Source organism: Hippoglossus hippoglossus, chromosome 19 (genome assembly GCF_009819705.1).
Source record: "Hippoglossus hippoglossus isolate fHipHip1 chromosome 19, fHipHip1.pri, whole genome shotgun sequence".
Taxonomy (NCBI): domain Eukaryota; kingdom Metazoa; phylum Chordata; class Actinopteri; order Pleuronectiformes; family Pleuronectidae; genus Hippoglossus; species Hippoglossus hippoglossus.
The window spans coordinates 3,313,142-3,332,856 of record NC_047169.1 but is presented as its reverse complement, the minus strand read 5'-3'; the positions used below and the strand labels follow the sequence as shown (position 1 = coordinate 3,332,856).

Genomic DNA, 19,715 nt, shown 5'->3' with positions numbered 1-19,715 from the left:
GGCGATGAAGTCTACATCGGCGATCCATCAAATAGCAGAGGAGAAGTTTGTTAGCGTTACCAGAAGCATGACCATCCCCGAAGTTAAACTCAAGGTGGACGCTTGTCACTGAAACATTCGTGTATGTGTGACCGCGTCCTACAGCCGCCATTGTTGTTGTTGTTGTTGTTTCTGGTGCTCACTCGTTACACAAAGCAACAGCGGGCATGCACGATGTAAGCTGGTGATGTCATTGTCTCCCAAATGCTCCGTTTTACATATTCACAGGGAAACACTATACTTTTTGAAATTACTGTTTTAATACGGTGGCCGAGAGAGTTCAACACATGCAAACTGAGAAAACAACTTGTTTCCTGGGGACCTAAAAAAGTGATGAGCTTGGCTGTAGTTCAATGCTTTGTGAAGTCTGCTACTCGTCAGTGCTGATGGAACTTCACAAAGCATTGAACTACAGCCAAGCTCATCACTTTTTTAGGTCCCCTGGAAATATTTCCTGTGTCGCTTACGCATTTTGCAGCCGTTTCTGTATTTGCATGTGTTGTGACAGAAGTTGTTTTCTTAATTTGCAGTGTGTTGAGCTCTCTCAGCCACCGTAGTTTTAGCTGTTTGCGTGTGGACGAGAGGCTCAGAGGGAAAAGTTAATTTAGCTAAATATCCGCATTAGTGTGGACGGGGGGTTTAAAGGTGTATAAGTTGAGTGTGTTTCTGTGTGCGTGTCTGGAGAAGCTGGGAAGTCGACGTTGGGGGGGGGGGGGGCAGCACTTGAAGTCCAGCAGTCCGTTTGCCTGAGGCCTCCTCTCACTTGCACGTGTGCACGTCATAGACGCGCACGCACTCCTGACAGCTGACGTAGCAGCACCAGTGGAAGATGCAGTGGCACTTCTCCTTGCGTTTCTCAGTCCGGGTGTTGTGGCCGCGGCCGCAGCACAGCAGGTCGCAGCCCTCGATGCCGTGGGACGACACGTTGCAGACCCGGTCGCGTGTCCCGAACGAGCCCGTCTCCGTGTTGGGCTCGCAGAAGTTGGGCGAGCCCTCGTAGTAGACCAGGTCGCGCTCGGTGGGATGCTTGAAGAAGGCGTACTTGACCCGCAGCGTCTCCACCCAGCCGCGCGACTCCCGGTGCTTCTCCACCACCATCTCCGAGGCGCTGTCGTACTTGTCTTTCAGGTAGTCGCCCAGCATGCGGAAGTCCGGCTGCGCCCACCAACACGTCTTCACCTCGCAGCTTCCCGACAGGCCGTGGCATTTGCAGCGCAGGTGCATGTGGTCGAGGATGGTCTGAGGGCAGAGGACACGTTTAGGTTCAACTTGTAGGAAAATGTCAACACCTCAGCTTTTGGAAGAAATATACACTTGAAATTATAACATCTATCTAAAGAGAATCGGACTCTGCACGATATTCAAGTTGATCATTTAAATCATTGTTATTAATTGTCAATTGCTGCAGCTCCTCTTTTCAGCCTCTGTCTGAAACACTTGATTTTCACTCCTGTCTCTTTAAGGCCCCCTGATTGGCCAGCTGGTCCAATCTGTCGTGATTGGTCAACCACCTCCGACGTGCATTATGCATATGTGGGGTATTGTGACATCACAATGATGCGTAAGTATCGGTCTTTTCAACTCTGCAGAACTTTTACATTCACAAGAAAAAACGTTATAACACAGTAGAGGAAAGAAACAGTGAAAAAACATCACGTCTCCTTTGATTTAAACCAAAACGCAGCTATTTATGGATCTGGCGAGCGTTCAACATTTGAAACATTTGAATTACTTTTATTTCCTGATGCCTTTGAGCAACACTTGAGATCAAAAGGTCCCCTCGGCTTTGAGTGGCAGCTCCATCAGCTTGGAGTCGCAGCAGTTTCAGCAGATTCCAAAACATGAGGCACGGTCATGAATATTTAAACTTTTCTAACGCTGTAGAACGCATCACTGCAGCAGATCCACATGTTCTGATTTATTTTTCTTCGTCAATAAACCCCAAAAGATCTTTTACCGGTGGAGCCTTTGATCTGTGGACTTTTATTAACAATTTCCACAGGAACTAAATCAATAAAGCAACAAGCTGAAAGAATCTTTCCTTCCAAATGTGCTCATCCTCAAAGTGCTGGTTTTAATTTGAGAAGTGACTCATTGCTCGTGTGACAGTCGCCACCTCAGCTCTGATGGAATCCGATGGTTAGAAATTTAACAGGAAATTCAATAATGCAGACGAACAAAACCACTAAAGACTCGGAGCCGGCCAAGAATAACAATACGCCACTGGCTGCAGTTTACTGAAGTGCGGTGCAGCTGTGGAGTACAGAGGGCCTAATTCCCTCTGAAGTCACTGGCTCACTCCGTGACTGTGCTGCCGCGGGGCCAGTTTTACCTTTGTGTTGTGATTGTGTTGTGCTTTAATTCTGCGGCTATATTTAGCTGCAGAATTCCCCTCGGCTGCGGCGGAAGGCAGGTGGCTGTGGCACCTCTGGCTGACGAGGGGGGGGAGGGTGGGTAGATATACTGGTGACATCACACTGAGCCTGTCATGCCAACATCAGGTCCCAGGGGCCCTCGGGGCTAAGTAGAGGAGCGTGAGAGGGCCAGGTGGAGACGAGGCTCCTGACACTGCTGCCGTTCACTTCGCTCCTGTGGTCTCTGACTGCTCCTGTGTGCGCTCATCAAAGACTTGTCTTGTTGCCGTGTGGTCCCTCCGTTTGCCCCTCGGCCAGCAGCCGGGGATTCTAGTTTCTCCCGGTGGTGACAGCAGCCACTGATGTTTTAAGTCTGGGCTGATTTCCTTCTTTCTCCCCAACCCCCCCCTCCCCCCCGAACTCCTCAAGCTCGGGATATTTGACTGTCAGGGGCTTTTTTATTTCATTGGGATGCAAGGCATGAAAGGCGAGGTGTGGGGGGGGGGGGCGGCAGCAATGAGGGTGTGTTGCCGTGATGAGCAATTAAACAGTCATTCAAAGTCAAGTGCTCATTTTCAGGTGGAAGCTCAGAAATGTGCGGACGAGTCGAAAACCAAATCCCGACCCGTCACATGAACAATTATAAAATCCTGAACAATAAAGTTTCCTGGATGAATTCACTCAGAGAAACTTATCGCCCAGAGTTTGCTGCACTTTCAGTTTTCACCTTCTGCTGTAACGCATAACGCACATTGTGCTGAGGTCGTCTGACACAACAACACAACCTGCGTTTATCTCGCAGAGTCAGTTGCAGATACTCAGTGAATCTTGTGAACATTACACCTCTGCTGTCAGATCTGTTTAGTCCTGTGATATTCAATATGTTCACTATCTGGACAAAAGTATGTGGACCTTCTCCTTTTGGGAAGCTCTTTCCAGAAAGGTGGACGCTTGTCATCGGAAAATACTGCAAAGGATCTTAGACAATCACATATGAATCTTCTCCTTTCTTCTTCTTTGTTCGGTTTATTGGCGGGTGGCCACCAACGTTAAGGTGCATTACCGCCATCTACTGGAGCTGCTTCTTCTTCTTCTTCTTCTTCTTCTTCTACTCACTACGCCTCGTCAGTAGCTCGGCCGTGACATCGATGGCTGACGTTTGCAGGATGCATTGCCTAGCGGGTAGTCTGACACGGAGGCTGAGAGGGGCAGCTGACCAATCAGAGCGGACTGGGTTTTATCAGGAGGGGGGGGGGGGGTCTTAAAGAGACAGGAGCGAAAACCAAGTGTTTCAGACAGAGGCTGAAGAGAGGAGCTGCAGCAGTGGACAGAATGAGTAGAGTGATGTGTTCTCAGAACATAAGAGCATGAAAACCTTTTCGAGTAATAACCCAAATTAGAATTATGAACCTGAATATGAGCAGAATATGGATACAGGATATTAACAGTACATCTTTGCACAGGGGCTTCACATGTGTCTGTTTACCGTGCGTCCGGCCTCGTTGTTGTGCCGGTTCATTGCCGAGCGAGCATCAGGGCGGTTCTCTCTGGCGTCGGCAAACTCTCTGGACACCAGGACCCCAAACTCTGCGTCCTCGCTGCAGCCGCCCCACTTCCAGCCCTCGCCGGGGGGTCCCTTGTGATGGGAGTCGCAGCCGCACATGGTGGACGTGCCCTCGGCGCAGGAGCGCGTCACCGCGAAGGCGACGCCTGCCGAGGCTATGGCGTGCACAAACGCTGACTCTCTGGTCGCTGAGGGGGACAGATGCAGACAGACAGGGAGACAGAGTCAGTCTTTTGTTCAACATGGACAACATGTACTGCTGCCGTCATCCACAGAGCCAGGATCCCTCCAGGCAAACGTCTTTTAACACAACACTTCATCTTTGAGAAGCGACATTTACATACCTGTAAAAAAAAACAGCAAGGCATACCTCTAACCCCCAACCTCTCATATTTATTTAACAATAAGAAAACACGGTTCACACTATTTTCCAACGATCATCAGCGGTGATGAGGAAGCAAAGTGAAGGAGCCTAGAAGCAGAGTCCCTGCAGTGACATCAGCCCATTGTGGTTGTGTCAGGACGGCCTAACGCTCAGTGGGATCTCAGTGACCTCCTGTCATCCCTGAGGTGCGCTGCTTTGCATCTGGATAGTGTTTCAGGAATGTTGTCACCCCCCCCCCCCCTCCATCCAGAGCCCAAGGCCTGCTGGTGAAACCGAGCGGTGTGTCAGTGCCGCTTCTTTTTCAACACTGAGGGATGGAGTTACGCCTCCTTTGAAGGCAACAGCTTATTATGTAACCAGACACCATTGTTTCACAATCACAGCACACTTACCGTGGCTCACCCGTTACATTCTACTAGCTCTGTTACACACACACACACACACACACAGGTAGGGGTACGAGGTGGCCTTAAGCGGCGGCTTGACTTCTCAAGAGCATCGAGTGGCCTCTGTTCCTGATGTGCACAGTTGCGTCATCGTTGGAGTTCTTAAATTTGTATGAACACGACCCGGAGAATTAAATTTGTGTTTCCCAGACCACAACGGCTACTAAAGCCAGAAATTCCTGTGCTACTCCGCTGCCACAGAAGCCACAGATACAGTTTACTAATGTTTGGTTGGAGGCTACTCATATTTTCCCACCCTGAACGAGACGGCACAACAAAAATACACTTTTCATGCTCCGTGTTTTTGCCTGTTGAGCTGCTACGATCCCACAAGGGTCAATATTTGTAGTGAATCTTGAAGCTGTCTGACGTTTGAGTGTGTGTTTGTAGAAGAGGGATCGTCTGATGTGGTCTTTTATTGAGAAAATGTAACGCAGATGCTGCAAACCCATAACTCACACATACTTTATGTCTGGTAACATTTTAAAAACACAAACTTCGGGCATGTGTTGACTGTTGAGATCCAGAGCCTCTATACATTTATTTTCACTGTTCATTCCCAGTAAAAAGATGCAGTTTCAGTCTAAATCCCCAGTGAACCCGTCCATGATGACCCACAGTCCTCAGGTTGGGCATCCCCGCTCGCCCTGGCAAGCCTCACTGGGCCCTCCACAACATGGGCCTGTGAGCCCTGGGCCCCGGGAGCCCTGGCTGTTAGCCAAGGCTAGCGCAGCTCCTGCTACCTGCTGGGCCCATCAATCCGCCTTTGTTTCCCTTGTGTCACACTGTATTATCCGCACAAAGGGCCCAGCGACTCGCGCCCCCGCAGCCCCGCTCTGCCCGGAGCTGGCATTCCCCAAACTCCCTAACTCCCTCCCCTCTCCCCTCCACCAACACCCTGAGCTGAAATCCCATACACCACCACCCACCACAGGACCTCAGCCCCCCCGTTTCCTCCCGGCGTCCACCAACTGCACCGCCATGGCCAACACGCAGCGCACGGTGCCCGCGGCTGGTAGCGCTCTCCTCTCTAACGTCGAACACTTCCATCCTTCATCCCCTTCATCTCTGCTTCCTTTCCTACGCCCCTTGCTTCCTTCCCTTCCCTGTCCCAAAGTGCACACCCAGGCTAGGTTGGGAGAGATCCCCTTTCAGCCTGTTTTCATGACAGAGTCAAAAGGGCGTGTGAATGGGGCGTCCGTGGGAGCTGGACTGTGTGAGGCGAGCACTGGTCTTCATGCACAGTAGGGGTTGAGCGGAGCCCCCCAGCCCTTTTCTATTGCCTGTAATCTCATTTGGCCTCCCCTCTCCCTTTTATTTGACTGAGGAGCTTGGACTGCTCACGCTGCCCATTTCTGCCCAGATTCTTTCCCCTCTGACACACAGGGTAATTCATTTCCAATCAGCAGCCTCACAAACACACAAACTTCTAGCTTCATAATTAGGGAGTGTGAATAAAGCAGGACACCTGCACCTACTGTTTCCCCGCTGTCAGGTTTACTTGGACGCTTAAAGCCCAATTAGTATTCTGAGTGTGAAGCGTGTGATGGATGTCTCCAGTATATCACCTGCACTTGTCAGGCTCTGTTGATGGATTTACCTCGCTGACCCTCTTTCATGTATTGTAAACACGCTCGGAAAAAACCCGAAAATAAGCCTCTGACTCTGCAGACAAATGCGAAACTGAAGTGGATGGAGGTTGGATAATGTGTCAGTGCTTGTAGCTGCGCTCATTTCTCGATGCAGCCAGGAAAGGTGTATATTATTGTAATTGCTCCAGCTAGTCAGCAAAAGCCCAGAGAACAAGCAGTGATGAGCCTCAGGGTGGAAAACAGGTAAACGCTGCTGTTTTGTAACAGCTTGCAAAAGCCGCAGCAATACAGCCTCACATTTTTACAGCTGTGTGTTGTTTGGCACATAATCCAGTTATAGATGCATCCCTGCAAAATACAGCTACTACTTACACAGAAAAGAAATCTACCTTTATCTAGCACTGGGCCAAAGATGGCGAGGTTGTCCTTGATGGTGGTGCAGTTCCATCGCCGGCCCCTGAACTGGTGCTGGCACTCCTGGATCCCCAGCTTCACACCTTCCGCCACGCTGGGCATGATCTCTATGTAGTTGCGGCAGAAGCGCAGCTGCTTGGGCACCAGGCCGGGGATGGAGCCGCACAGGATGGGTTGGGAGCCCAGAGAGGAGTACTGCTGCCCAAGGGCCAGGGACCTGCGCAGAGAGGGAGAGCATCGTTAAGTCTGTCGGAAATTAATTCTGGTTGGCATTAAATGTGTCGTCAGATTTGTGGTTTTCATATCATGTTCTTCCGTAAACTTTGCCATTCTAACGGATGAGGAATGAAAAGTTTCGACATACAAACTCTGTATGTGTTTTATCAGCCCTGGGGCATTCACAAGTTTAAAGAACGTGGGAATTTAAGCCACCCGCCTCACAGTACAAGCCCGTGCCCTGAACTCAACCCCACAACAGCGACGCTGGTGGTAGTGGTGACCTGAGGCCTCCGTGAAAGAGAAGCTCCTCCACAAGAGGGACCGCTTCTGCGTTAATCTCAGGTTTTACTGTAAGCAGAGCTCTGTGACAATACAGTCATTCATACTGGAGTGTTTTATTGACTTATCTGCTTAATGTAATTTATACCAGGAGCTCCTGTTTATTTTGTCTCTTTTTTCCAGCAGCAGCAGAGGAGGAGGAGGAGGAGGAGGAGGAGGAGGAGGAGGCTAATAGGCCCACTTCAGGGCAGGGATACAAGCTATTAGCTCTGACTTTTCAAAGCACTTGTTAGCATACACAGACCTGCAGATCTGACAGATAACACACAAGAACCTGTCTGTTTAGTTCAGAAAAAGCCCCTTCGTAGAATTTCTAATTTACGAGAACACCTGCACCATCAATAATCTGCTTTTCTGGAGTTGATGTTGTAAGAAAGGAGCTGAGCTTCGCTGGTGATGGACAAAAACAAGATATCTAAAGATGCATGTCTCACCAGAAGGCTCGTGCTGATGTGCCAGAGCGGGGATTAATCACCACCATGAGACAGATCATCTTGAGATGCCAGAAACCATTATAGTTTCATTTAAGTAATTAATTTTAATTGGTTTCTATTAAATAAAAGAGAGGGAGAAGAGATGTTTGCCGTGCCCATGTTTTAACACGCTTTTTGTGATGACAAGCTTAAACAAAACTTTGGTTTCTTCCTGCAGATCATGCGTTTGTTGTAGGAAGTCGGACTCAGATTTCTTGTTTATATATTTCTGAGCCTCCCGTGTTTTCCAGAATTCTCTGTGTTACTTCAGTCGATGTGGAGATGTGCTGCCAATTCAAGCTCATCGCCACCGTCGACACTCCAGCACTTGGCGGACAGCGTGGCGCTGGAAGCCGTGAGAGGACCACGGAGGAACAATTGACACAGATCAGATCAGAGCGCCACTCAGGATGACCTCAGGACCCCCGCAGGGCGCAACCCAATCACAGCAGCCACTGACTCTGACAGATGAGTGCAGCGCCGTGCCCCACCCCGACACAAAAGTTAAGCCATTGAAGTCACGGTGAAAAAAATCCCCCCTCAGATAGGTTCACGGCTCTTGTGCACTTTTGCTTTCTACTTATGGCCGCCACCAAAACCCTGCCCCCCCCACGTCCCATCAGCCCCTCTCCCCTCCCGCTCACTGTATTTGATCTCAGGTGAGCATTGTTGCAGCAGGCTCTCGGGGATCAAGGTCTGATCAAGGGGAGCTTACGCACTGAGACGTGAGGCTGGAGCTGTTTTTGCTTTTCCAGCTGGTCTTATGGATATATGATGATCACATAATCAGAGTGAGTCACTTGATGACTGACGCTGATACACAACAAACAGCTCGTGAGTTTCAAACAGAGCAGCTCCTCAGAGACGGAGCAGTGAAACTAGCAGAAACACTCATGTGCATGAATAAAGATACGTCCCACGACTTCATAGTTGAAACTTAAAATGCTGTTTTGCCCAGTTTGATGTTCGCCTGCAGACTCAGTCATTTGATCGACCTCATCAATCTCCGTTCGTGTTCTTGTCTCGAGTTTACCCGAGCGAAGGCAGCCACATTAGCTCATCTGCCGATACTCCACCGAGTTCAAGTGTTGCTGACTTCACTCTGTCTGGTGACTGAGTGACTAAGGACCTTAATTACACTGTCTGCTGGTTTGGTTACTGCCCATTAATGTCTGAGTCGTGAGATGGGACCACAGCAAAAACGATGCCGTGCACAGAGCTTGGACTTGAACTCTGGTGTTTTCCCCCATAACATCAGTTCAATATCTCTTGTTAGAATCATATATCTTTGCATTTAGAGCACTGTGCCAACCTGTGGTATATTTTAGGTTTCAGTCAGGAAAGCTAAACTGCTGAGATATAATTCCCTTGGCCGGTGAATCCAGGATTTCTGATGGAATCAATTAGCTAACCGCACGGGACTTTGTGGTGGCCGTAGCATGTTTAGACTACAGCCCGTGGATCTGCCAGCCTATTTGTCTTTGTTTGCAAAGGATGTGCATCATTTGATCCGTACGGACAGACGAGATGAAAGGGATATCTTTTTGGCGAGGTGCTAATGAGAGTCTTAACCCTCGGGGGCTGTGAGGCGTGTCGTGCAAACAGACTCATGCATGCAGACCACATGTGTGCCACGCTGATCCTGCCTGCTTCGCCTCACTTCTCGGAAGCCACAAGCGACGTGTCTCGACCGAGCGAGGGAGCAGCAGAGACCTCCGCAGAGGCAGAATGCCGGGGGAATCCGCTGCAGGGGCCGAGACGAGCAGCAGAGCAGCAGCGAACTGCAGGGCTTGGCAGGTGCATGCCCGGGCAGGTCCGAATGGGGCCTCTACTGGCCTGGAGGGGTTTTACGGCTTGGTTGGGGTTTTTCTCGGTTTCTAAACTGCGCAGATTTGAAAGTATGATGGGCTGCTGGAAACCACAGAAATGAGGCAGAGGAAACAAAGGGATTCCACCACACACCTTGCTGAAGGGTGGAAATTCACACAATCAAGACACTGTCAACACAAACTTTTGCCCCCGACCGCTCCCGGTGCAGTAAAATCACCTCTTCAATCTCCTGCTTAGAAAAGTTGCATCTTGTTTTTGTTTAGTCTCTGAGCGAACTTGAGTCAACGGGTGAGTCAAGGAATCTCGTAGAGTCAGAAATGTGTTGCAGCTGCTCTTGTGGGAGGTCTGCATTACAGGGGTCAGCGTGTAGCACATGTCTGTGCACAGATGAGCTTCTCTTTGTGTGACAGCCTCTCAAGTCCAGAGGCACGAGAGGTACCAGGTGAACCTCTGAACCTGTTGAGCAGAACGTGACATGTGACCCCACGGCCTTTAGCCTGGTGGCCTGTACAGAAACAGCCTGAAGTTCATGACCAGGGTTCGTTCAGGCTGTTTGCATCGGGAGTCAAATAGAAGCTCGTGACGATGAAATGTTGCTCGTATACAAACTCAAATTCTCTGAGGTGCGATCGAACTTGACTTTGATGAGGATCCTCAGGTTTGTTTTGGGTCCTGGGTCAAACTTTGGTGTAATAGTCGACACCAAAAAAGCGTGTAGATGTGTTGCTTCCAGTTTCCGTCTTTATTCAGACACGTTAGCATATTCAAGATTTTTTGTACTATTTGCACAGCATTAGAAGAATCTTGAAGAATCTAGAAATCTAGTGACATATTAAACGTAAAATGATGAAGACTACATCCAATTATATCATATATTTTTCAAGGTTAACCTCATATTTTTTGTGTAATCTGCAAAGCTTGTAGACATATTAGCTTGTTTGCTAAATCAATAAATCTGACTTTCATCTAGTTTAGTCATTTTATTTTCGTTCTTACTCTATTTTAACTTTGGAGGCTGCGATTTGGACACTTGGTCCACTCACTTAGCATCAATGAGGTCAAACTGAGTATTACAAACATATATTTAAGACATAAACCTTAAATATACTTTTTTTAGAATCAGGGGCTGAAAATAATCCAGTTTGATGAACTTAGAAAGCAACGTTAAATGAAACCATCAGAATCGAACCCTCACGGTGGCCCTTCATGTACGAGCTGTAGTTAAACACATCATCAGTCGTTTATATACATCATATAATATAGTATAATCATCACAGTGAAACAAGGGTTGAGTTGCTACTTGTTAAGTTCTCACTTCCAACCACGTTATCACTCATGAGAGGAAAAGGGTGGGTGCATTTTTCCTAATGCCCATCCTGTGCAATCATTTTAACGGCCTTTGTTCTGTAACATGCTGAAAACTGTTACAGATGATGATATAATTTTTCCAAATTTCGTTTAATCACACGCTGAGACGCTCTCTGGGCGATTGCTGTCAGGTCGACTGCGACGGATGATGTGTTAAACTCCACCTCGTACGTGGAGGGCCACAATTAGGGTGGGATTCTGATGGTTTCATTTTGGATCACTTTCCCAGTTTGTAAATTTCCAGGATTGTTTTTTCCAGGGTCGGATTCTAATTATTCTTTTTTTGTCTCCTGTCTTTCATTTCATAAGCAAAGAGCAAGTTTAGATTAGAAAACATTCAACTTCATTGTCAATTATAAAGTGCAAATAGTAGATTAAGTTATAAATGTTTATAAATGTTTGACACAGATAAACTGAGTTAGAAAGGATTTTGCCTTTACACGTGTTCCAACCCGTGTCCAAACAAGTTCACTTATTTCATTACAGAGAAATCAATAACGTTAGCTTGTGCCGAGTTAGCGCCTCGAGCGCTGCGTACCAAGTGGGTTCTGTCACTGCAGTAGGAGACTGAAAATACTGTTTGCATTAAACTTTAATCTACCTCTAATTTACCTCTATATGTTCATGCCTCAGCTCAACTTGTCAGATTCGCCCGCGGGGCATCGCGCCGCTAAACGAGGAGTGAAGTCAGAGACGTGTGCGCTGAAAACACCGCCATCGGAATCTCATTTGTGAATCCCACAACAGAGTCTGCGGGGAGATGAAGACACTCGAAAGAGAGTAAGTGGGCCAAGGAAGGCCCGAGGATGGGACTTTTCCTGGTGGAACCTGGAATGCAAAGCTGCTGCCTGTGTTTTCTGTTGTCTTCTCTTTGGCACACTTTTGATTTGTGGTCCAACAGCTCCTGGCTGATCAGATAAAAAATGACAGGACCACTGAAAAATTGTTTCAACCTGTTCTTTTCCCTCCTCTCGCTTCCCTCTGCAGACTGTAGCAGGGAGTGTGGAGTTGGGACAAGGAAGCCCTGCAGTCACAAATATGGAGACGCGACGAGGGAAACCGAACAAGGTATAAACTTGTAAACCTGCCTGTCAGGGAGAAGCAGGAGCTCGGCACTGACGACTGCACGTCAGACGGGAAGCTCGGTGTCGGGCTGCCTGAGGTGGACACAGCGGAGTCTGAGCTGTTGTCATTTAAAGGACAGAGCTTGTTTGAATGGGAGTCGTGAGGGACCGTGAATGAACCACAACTCAAACAGCACATTGTTCCCTGACACTGCTCATTAGTGGCTGCTTGTTGGCACCGCTGCTCGAATTCTCTGCAGTAATGCATCCTATGCAAATCATAACTCGTAATGGATCGTCTGGAATCTACGACTGGAATCTTCGACAGAAGTAATTAAAAAGAAAAATCTGCTGTTGACTTTTCGAACCCGTTAGCGCAGCTTCCCGGCCGATAGACGTTACAGAGGCAGAGTCGCTGCCAGCGCTGGTTTATAAACTCATTACCCTCTCATCTGCTGGTTCCCGCCTTTATTAATCCAATAGTCATGTATATTTGGACTTTTACATTTTACATTTTCACCCATGCAAAGAGCAATGTGGTTTCATGTCAATACTTTATTTGTTCCAGGCTGAACTGTACGAAAACTGGCATCAAACTTCAGGTCAGATCTTATTATACATTTATTATTATATTTCTCAATTTGATATATTAGAAATTGTATTTTGTATAAGTAATGAAATTCTAATTTCAAAGACTCCCAATCCCATAACCCGGCAAATTATTACCACAGCCCAAATCCTCTGCATTTGTTTGTTTGTGAGCAGGATTAGGCAAAAACTACTTAACCGATTTCTGTAAAAGTTTGAGAAGGGGCGGACGATAACCCAACGAAGAACCCAATAAATTCTGGTGTGGATCCAGGATTTTTTTTAATGTTCTATATCATTGTGAGTTCGGCCATTTTTCAACATTTCAGTTGATTCCTCAGAGAATAATTCAGGGATCTTAAAGAAAATAGGGGCTTGTTTGGTGCAGATCCAAATAAGAATCTGGATCTAGTGAATTTCAGTGTGTTTGGCGTAGGAATGAGCTGATTGACATTCTTGTCTCACCGCGTCTTCATTAATCACATTTAGAAGTCGTGTGATTCCAGACACACTTTCTGAACATTTTTGTCCGTGACGATATAAACTGGATCCCAGACATTGAGTGACCGTCCTCTCTTCCTGTCCACGCTGCATGTTTCAGTGGTTAGTTTGACCTGAGGGTTGAATCCAGGCTGCACAGGTGTGATCATCTCTGTCACCGACCCTGCTGATAATGAACCTCTGCAACAAGCCATACAGGTGAGATCAGCCAGGTAATGAAGACTTTAAATATGGTGTGTGTGTGTGTGTGTGTGTGTGTGTGTGTGTGTGTGTGTGTGTGTGTGTGTGTGTGTGTGTGTGTGTCCCCTAATGATCCCTTTGCCCAGGGCCGTGGCCGTTCTCCCTTTGAGGAACCGTCCTGGCCTGTGTTTTAGTGCACCTAATAGCCGTGCGCTGCGGGACTCGGTCATTTCCTACACAAGCGTTTTGCATGTCCTTTGATGGTGGCTGGAGATTAGGACTCGCCCTCGCTGCTTTGAAATACCACTCTCCTTTGAACCTCTCACCTTGCTCGGGTTCGGCTGGATAATGTTGTCTCACGTGCACGATCACAGACGATACACTGGTGTAAAGATGTGGGAGATAACTGGAAACACGACTGGTGTATTACTACATCTGCCAAGGAGATGATGTTTGTTTGTTTGTTTGTTTGTTTGTTTGTTTGTTTGTTTGTTTGTTACGCACATTTCCATGAATCTTGGTGGAAGGATGAGACAAGAAACCATTAAATGAAGGCGCAGATCCAGTAAAACCTGTTGATCTAGTTTGTTTTTTTTCGCTTTAACGTAGCCAGATACGAAAATAGTTTTTACATTTTCACCAATGTCCTTGTGAATAATTCATGGACCTGGATGAAATAAAGCAGACGGATAAAAGGAACTGATATCGATGAGTGTGTGGGGATGTTTTGTTCACTTCCTTTAACATTGAGAGCTAAGGACTTTTTGTTTGTTTGTTTGTTTTATTATCCGTTAATGTCCCGGAGAATTATGTGTGAATCTTCAGAGAGTGTCTGGAATTTCGTGCAGATCCGAATAAAAATCTGGACGTGGTGGATTTAAATGTGCTTTTATTTGGGTAAAGGCTTTTTTCAGCTGCTGCACGATAACAAATAAACTATACCTCCAATCTGTAGCTGATAAATGTGCCAATTCTAGATAACTTTTTGTGATTCTTTGAAATTTAAAGTTTTTAAACAATATTTTCCTCAGTGATGCCTCAGCAATGCAAATGCACCTGCTCCTGGGCTCAAGTCATTTTAATACTTTCCTCACACAGACAACCGGTCCATATTTGTGAGGAAAACACATTTCTCTCGGCCTTTAGTCCACATTTGCCTTTGACCCTGGCTCTGCGGCGGCAGCGGCGGCGCTCAGCCATTCAGAATGGAACCCTGACGTTTCTTATGAATGACATTCTTCTGGACTTTTCCTGCTCTTTTCTCCACCTTCCTTCGCACCGTCGGGAATAATACCCCGAACATCCCTGATCTTTACACACAGGGCGGCAGACGGAGGATATTCTCGCTGTAAGAATCATTTAAGTGATCCCCTCTCCAGTGGTCGGGGTTGACGACTGGATGGAGGATTGGTGGCGGTGGTGATGGTGGCGGTGGGGGGGGGGGGGGGGGGGGGGGATGTCACAGTCAGATAATGACATTCCTGAGACCCAGAGATGGACTCTAGAGCCTCTTTAAGCCGCTCAGGTTGATCTGGAAAGGCTTTACTCGAGATCTTTTCGAGAGGTACGACTGATATTAGTGAGGTTCCCAAAACTTCCACAAGTAGAGCAAACACAATATTAGTCAGGAAGCTGTGTTTAAGCCTATGCATGCTCCCCAAATTTAATTAGAGGATGTGAAAAGCCTTAATCGTGTCCGGAATTCATTTTCACACAGAAGGCTCATACGTGTAATACTTCAAATGTATCCCTCTGCACATTGTTTTTGTCCTGATGATACAGATTTACTTCATTTTTTACTTGCATTACATTCGTCATTGCTCATTTTTGATTTTCAGACTTGATTTTGAGGTTTCACCTGCAGTGGATGTGAAGCAGAACCAAGAAATATTGATGCTGATGATTTCAGGAACAGCAACCTTCATGCTGACCGTTATTTAAGACGTTGAGACATTTATAAATTCAATTGCATAATTTCTTCTTCCTCCCTTTGTTCCCAGTTTTGTTCTACACCCCCAACACTGTGCATCCCAAGTAACTGCAAACTGTATCTGCATGAGACGACTTCAAATCCCACCCAGCTCCAGAAAGATTAACACAAAGTTCACGGTGTCTCTGCTCTCCCAATGCATCTGTAGCTACAGCGATGATAGCGCGGGATTAGGAGAATAACAGTTATTGGATTGGAAGATCTCGTGGCTGCGCGGTGTGATATGACAGAGTTAAACCGATAATCCGCGCTGGTGCTCGGTGGCTGGCGTTGGACGGCGTTCAGCTGAGGTAATTCCTTGTTGAAAGTGACTGTCATCATGCACTTACATCCACTGCTGTTTATGCAAGAACACAAACACTGGGCTGGCTCACGCTGCACTTTGAGCTGTTCTCCAAATATGATGTTGATGAGTTAAGACACACTGACTCAACACAATAGCAGCAGTAGTACAATAGAGACTCTTATTAACAACTTTGGCACATCAGGCTCCTACATTTTGATATTAAACATGCAAAAAGTCAAAGAGCAAAGTTATTTTTCAGGTCAGGCGTCGTTAGATTATTGGAGAGAGACGCTGTGAGACCTGTGGATTAAGAGGACGTCACTCTGCCGTCGTAAATTCTCCCAAACTTAGATTTCGACCGTTTTGCTGCAAAACCACTTCTTCTCCAACATTCTTGCATTTCAAGAAGGCAATTTACTGCCCCGCTCACCTCTCCAAACCCACCTCATTTGCGTGCTATTCCCTCTTCTCCCTGCTACACCTCGTCCGCATGCATGCATATGTGCATATCACTGGAGTTATTTATGCTCTGTTTTGTTTTCAACACCCCGTCTTGTAAAAGCAAGGCTGCCAGGCATACAGCAGTCAAAACTCCTCTTCCCCTCCAACCCGTCCCACCATGGCTTGAGAATTTATGGCCAAGTCATCGCCCCTGAGACAGAAGCCGAGAGGAGTCTGCCGGGGCCCTTGCTGAAACTCGGCACCCTCTTGTTTGACACACCACCTCATTTCGTCTCCTCTTTGGACACGTTCAGCACCGCGGGGCTGATGCCACTGACAGCGCTGCTTGACACCCATTCGTCAGCACCTGCCCAGTCACCTGGAGCTACGGCTCGGCTTTTCATCTACCCCCCACCGTACGCCGGCCTGCATTTCAAAAAATTTGTTACCCAAATCAAAGGTGGTGCGCTTTGTTCAGGTTCGAACATTATACCAGTGTCATGTAAGCTGGTTAAACAAAGCAGCTGCAGGTAATTCACAGCCAGAGAGAAGCCAGGCTCTTTGTCACTGGTGTCTGATGGTTCTCGCTGAAGCCAGGACTGGGTGTAAAGTCCTCTTTGCCATTTACACTTCAACCCTGTGGCCTGTGTGCTTGGCAGCTGCCTGCTCTGTAAATGAAACCAGAAGATGCTAGCGGTTTGGACAGCAGCGCGCTGGGACCATATGCTAGTTGGGCAACTAAAAGTGCAGTAGCTCTGACAAGTATTGTGTCGTGAGCCAAAAGAGCTTTGTCATACGCCCACGCAAATATCACCAAAATTGAAGCTTTATGTTACAAAAGGAGACCAGGAGCTATGAGGTCAGCTGAATGTAGCTGAATATGTAATGAGATAAACCTCTAAATTTCAGTTCTTGGGGGCCAAAAGCGATCTGGGATAATTTAACAAAGAATTAAACCCTGCGGCACCTACACATATTGTCTCCTGACAAATCCGTAGTGGAGGGGTGGGTGGGGGGGGGTGGCTGTGGTACAATTGAGAAGCAAGATGATATGCTCAACTGTTTCTCTTTTTTTCTAATGGATTGATTTAATTACAGCTGATGCCCCATGGCAAGAATGCAAATATTTTTTCTTTTTTAATTGTGTGCAACTTTGTCAGTGCCCCCCCACCCCCCCAAAAAAACAATGTGCGTTGAATGCACGACCACCGAAAAATAAAAAGCTGACAAATAAAAAACAACAATTCACATCAATGCACGTCATGTTTCGGGGGCCGGCGGCCTGAATGTAGAACGGTGACGCACAATAGCAAAACAAACCAAATTGACCCTGATCATATAAGTCATTATTGTTGTACTTCCTGAGGAACTCACAAAATGATATGCTCGTATTTCAAGACAGAAATTGATGATGGTGGAGGAGAAGGGATCCTGTTCTGAGGCTTTTTCACGAGCAGCATCAGTTCTGTTCGCTGTGCTCGAGCCACGATTTATGTAATAACGAATGATCCGACTGACCCGCACTGTTGTGTGGAAACGCTCCGCAGCTCCTCGCAGTGCTGTTTTCAATTCATATCAACATGGCAACCGCTCGCTAACAAGTTCTTCTCCTTAAATTCAGAAAAATAACTCAGCATCTTTGGTAATTTAACGGCTCCCCAACTAAAAAAATTCTGCCTCTGTGCATCACAACATGCTCCAATGTGATAAATGGACATGAGTGTGGAGGGGAAAAGCACGGCGAGCCTTTTCCGTTACACTAGTATTTGAGGTTAAGATTTTTTGGGAATGGGCCGGAGAACATTTTTCCACGCAGTCAACTGAAAGTGCACATTCTGCCCTCTCAGAAATGATCATTTGACCAAATAAAAAAAAATAAAAAAAACAAGAGTCTCTCTCTTTATGTGGCCATAGGGGTCTGATGCTGAAACTGGATTTGTACTCACCACCAGATGGGATAGCCTCCAAGCACCCGCGAGCTGGACAACCACACACACATCAAATATCCAATCAGATACAAATCCATGAGGTAAGCCTTTGCAAGTGTGTGTGAGGAGGGCAAATGGATCAATGCATAGAACTTCCAGTAGGCAGTGAAGAAGAAGAAGAAGAGTTTTCCAGGAAGAGGAGCTTTAGGGCAGCTTGATTGTTGAATGAAGGGAAACTTAAAATGATATTTGCAAAAAAAAAAAAAAAAAAATCTTCCTCCTGTTTTCCCCCTCTTCTTTTGAGTCGGGCCAGGAAAGTGTGTCTGTCTCCCAGTAGTTAAGAGAATAAGTGTCTCTCACACACATGCACACACGCTCCTACCCGTCCTCTCCTTCCCTCCCTCTCTCTGAGGTTCTTCCCTAAGGTAGATATCTTTTTCTCTCTCTCTCTCTCTACTTTTTTCTCCCTCAGGATGCCTCATCCACAGGCCCAATATTAAAGGGGGGGTGGCGGAGAGAAGGGTGCGGGGTGGGGTGGAGGAGGAGGGGGGGGGGGGAGGTGGGGGAGAATGAGGTTTTTTTGGAGATGTCAGCTGGCAAGCCAATCACAGGAGATGGCCTTAGGTTACGAAAAAAAAAAAAATTATTATTCGTTCCCATCTGTCAATCACACGCCACCCCCTGGTAATGTGGAAAAGAAAGGAAAGAGTGAAAAAGAGGGAGGGAGGGAAACGGGAGAGGGAGGTATAGGGAGGGACACATGAAAAAAGGTAGAGTCGGCTTGTTACTCAACTTGTTTCCTTTACGTGATTACACAAAACAAAAAAGGAGAATGTATCAGCGGCTGGAGGTGAGCGGACGCCGGCCGGCTGCTCCTCAGGACACTCACATGTTGACATATTGATTTTTAGGGGTTGTGCCCTGACTAATTGATCCGGATACACAGTGCACACACACACACAAACTCACACACAGACACACACACACACACACATATATATACAGTGAATTTTCCAAATTGTTGTCCGCCCACCCCAACAGGGGAGAACATAAAAGGGGACACAATAAAGCCGTAAAGTGCGGCGGTGGCCGGGCCAGGCATGCAGGGGTTATATGCTCCGGCGGCCCAAAGGCAACACATTTTACATCAACACCATTGTCATTCTGATGGGCTGCGGGGCGAGCAGCCACGGGACAGGAGGGGTGACGGAGGAGGGAAAGAGATAGAGAGTGAAAGAGGAGGGTGGGACACTTGTGATGGACTTAGCCTGGAGTAACCACGCATTCGATTCCCACTGAAGGAAACCGATCGGGGACGAATACAAACAAGACGCCCGGGCCGAGATCAAACAGAAGTCCTTGGTCGTGGCGGTGATAACAATCTAGTCGGGGAGTTGTGTCTCGGGGGATCACCGGTCGGTCGTCATGGAAAGAATGACCACCAAAGACGTGACCACTGTGAAAGACATTTTCAAACCAATAATGACGGGGTGCATCGCTGCAAATTTCATACATGACTTCACAGAACATAACTTTTTATGAAAAGTGAGGTTTCGAAGTTTCTTTAGCGTCGGGATTGTTTTAATCGAACCACCAGTTTTCTGCTAGTCCTTAGCTGCACGCCCCTCAGAGGCCAGTTTCCCTGCAGTTCAATCCCAGCACACGATTCTCAAAAAGTGTGAATAAGAACCCAAAACAGGAGAATCCCCCTCGG

The 19,715-nt window shown here is 47.2% G+C and overlaps 2 protein-coding genes across 4 annotated transcripts in view; one reads left to right on the top strand and one right to left on the bottom strand.

Annotated features, from left to right (window-relative positions):
• Nucleotides 1-19,715, top strand: part of LOC117753059 (vesicle-fusing ATPase-like) — a 42,589-nt gene that overhangs the window by 19,887 nt on the left and 2,987 nt on the right. The window lies entirely within an intron of this gene.
• Nucleotides 423-18,209, bottom strand: wnt3 (wingless-type MMTV integration site family, member 3). 2 transcript variants are annotated; one of them, XR_004612191.1, is made up of 5 exons: nt 18,020-18,209; nt 6,770-7,011; nt 3,880-4,145; nt 546-1,278; nt 423-493 (listed from the first exon to the last, which is right to left on the bottom strand). XR_004612191.1 is itself a non-coding variant. In XM_034570948.1 (4 exons), the coding sequence occupies exons 1-4, from the start codon at nt 18,097-18,099 to the stop codon at nt 799-801; spliced, it is 1,068 nt and encodes a 355-aa protein (XP_034426839.1). In that variant the 5' UTR covers nt 18,100-18,209; the 3' UTR covers nt 425-798. The 2 variants fall into 2 exon arrangements, 1 of the variants encoding a protein (XP_034426839.1); XM_034570948.1 differs by having other exon boundaries at nt 425-1,278.

Bases quoted from the DNA above. Each gene is read 5' to 3' on its own strand.
- wnt3 (XM_034570948.1), bottom strand. From the start codon at position 18,099: ATGGATTTGTATCTGATTGGATATTTGATGTGTGTGTGGTTGTCCAGC. The intron at 4,146-6,769 runs GTAGATTTCTTT...TGTCCCCCTCAG, and splicing joins TGGCCCAGTGCTAGATAAAG to CGACCAGAGAGTCAGCGTTT. The intron at 1,279-3,879 runs GTAAACAGACAC...CTCTGCCCTCAG, and splicing joins ACAACGAGGCCGGACGCACG to ACCATCCTCGACCACATGCA.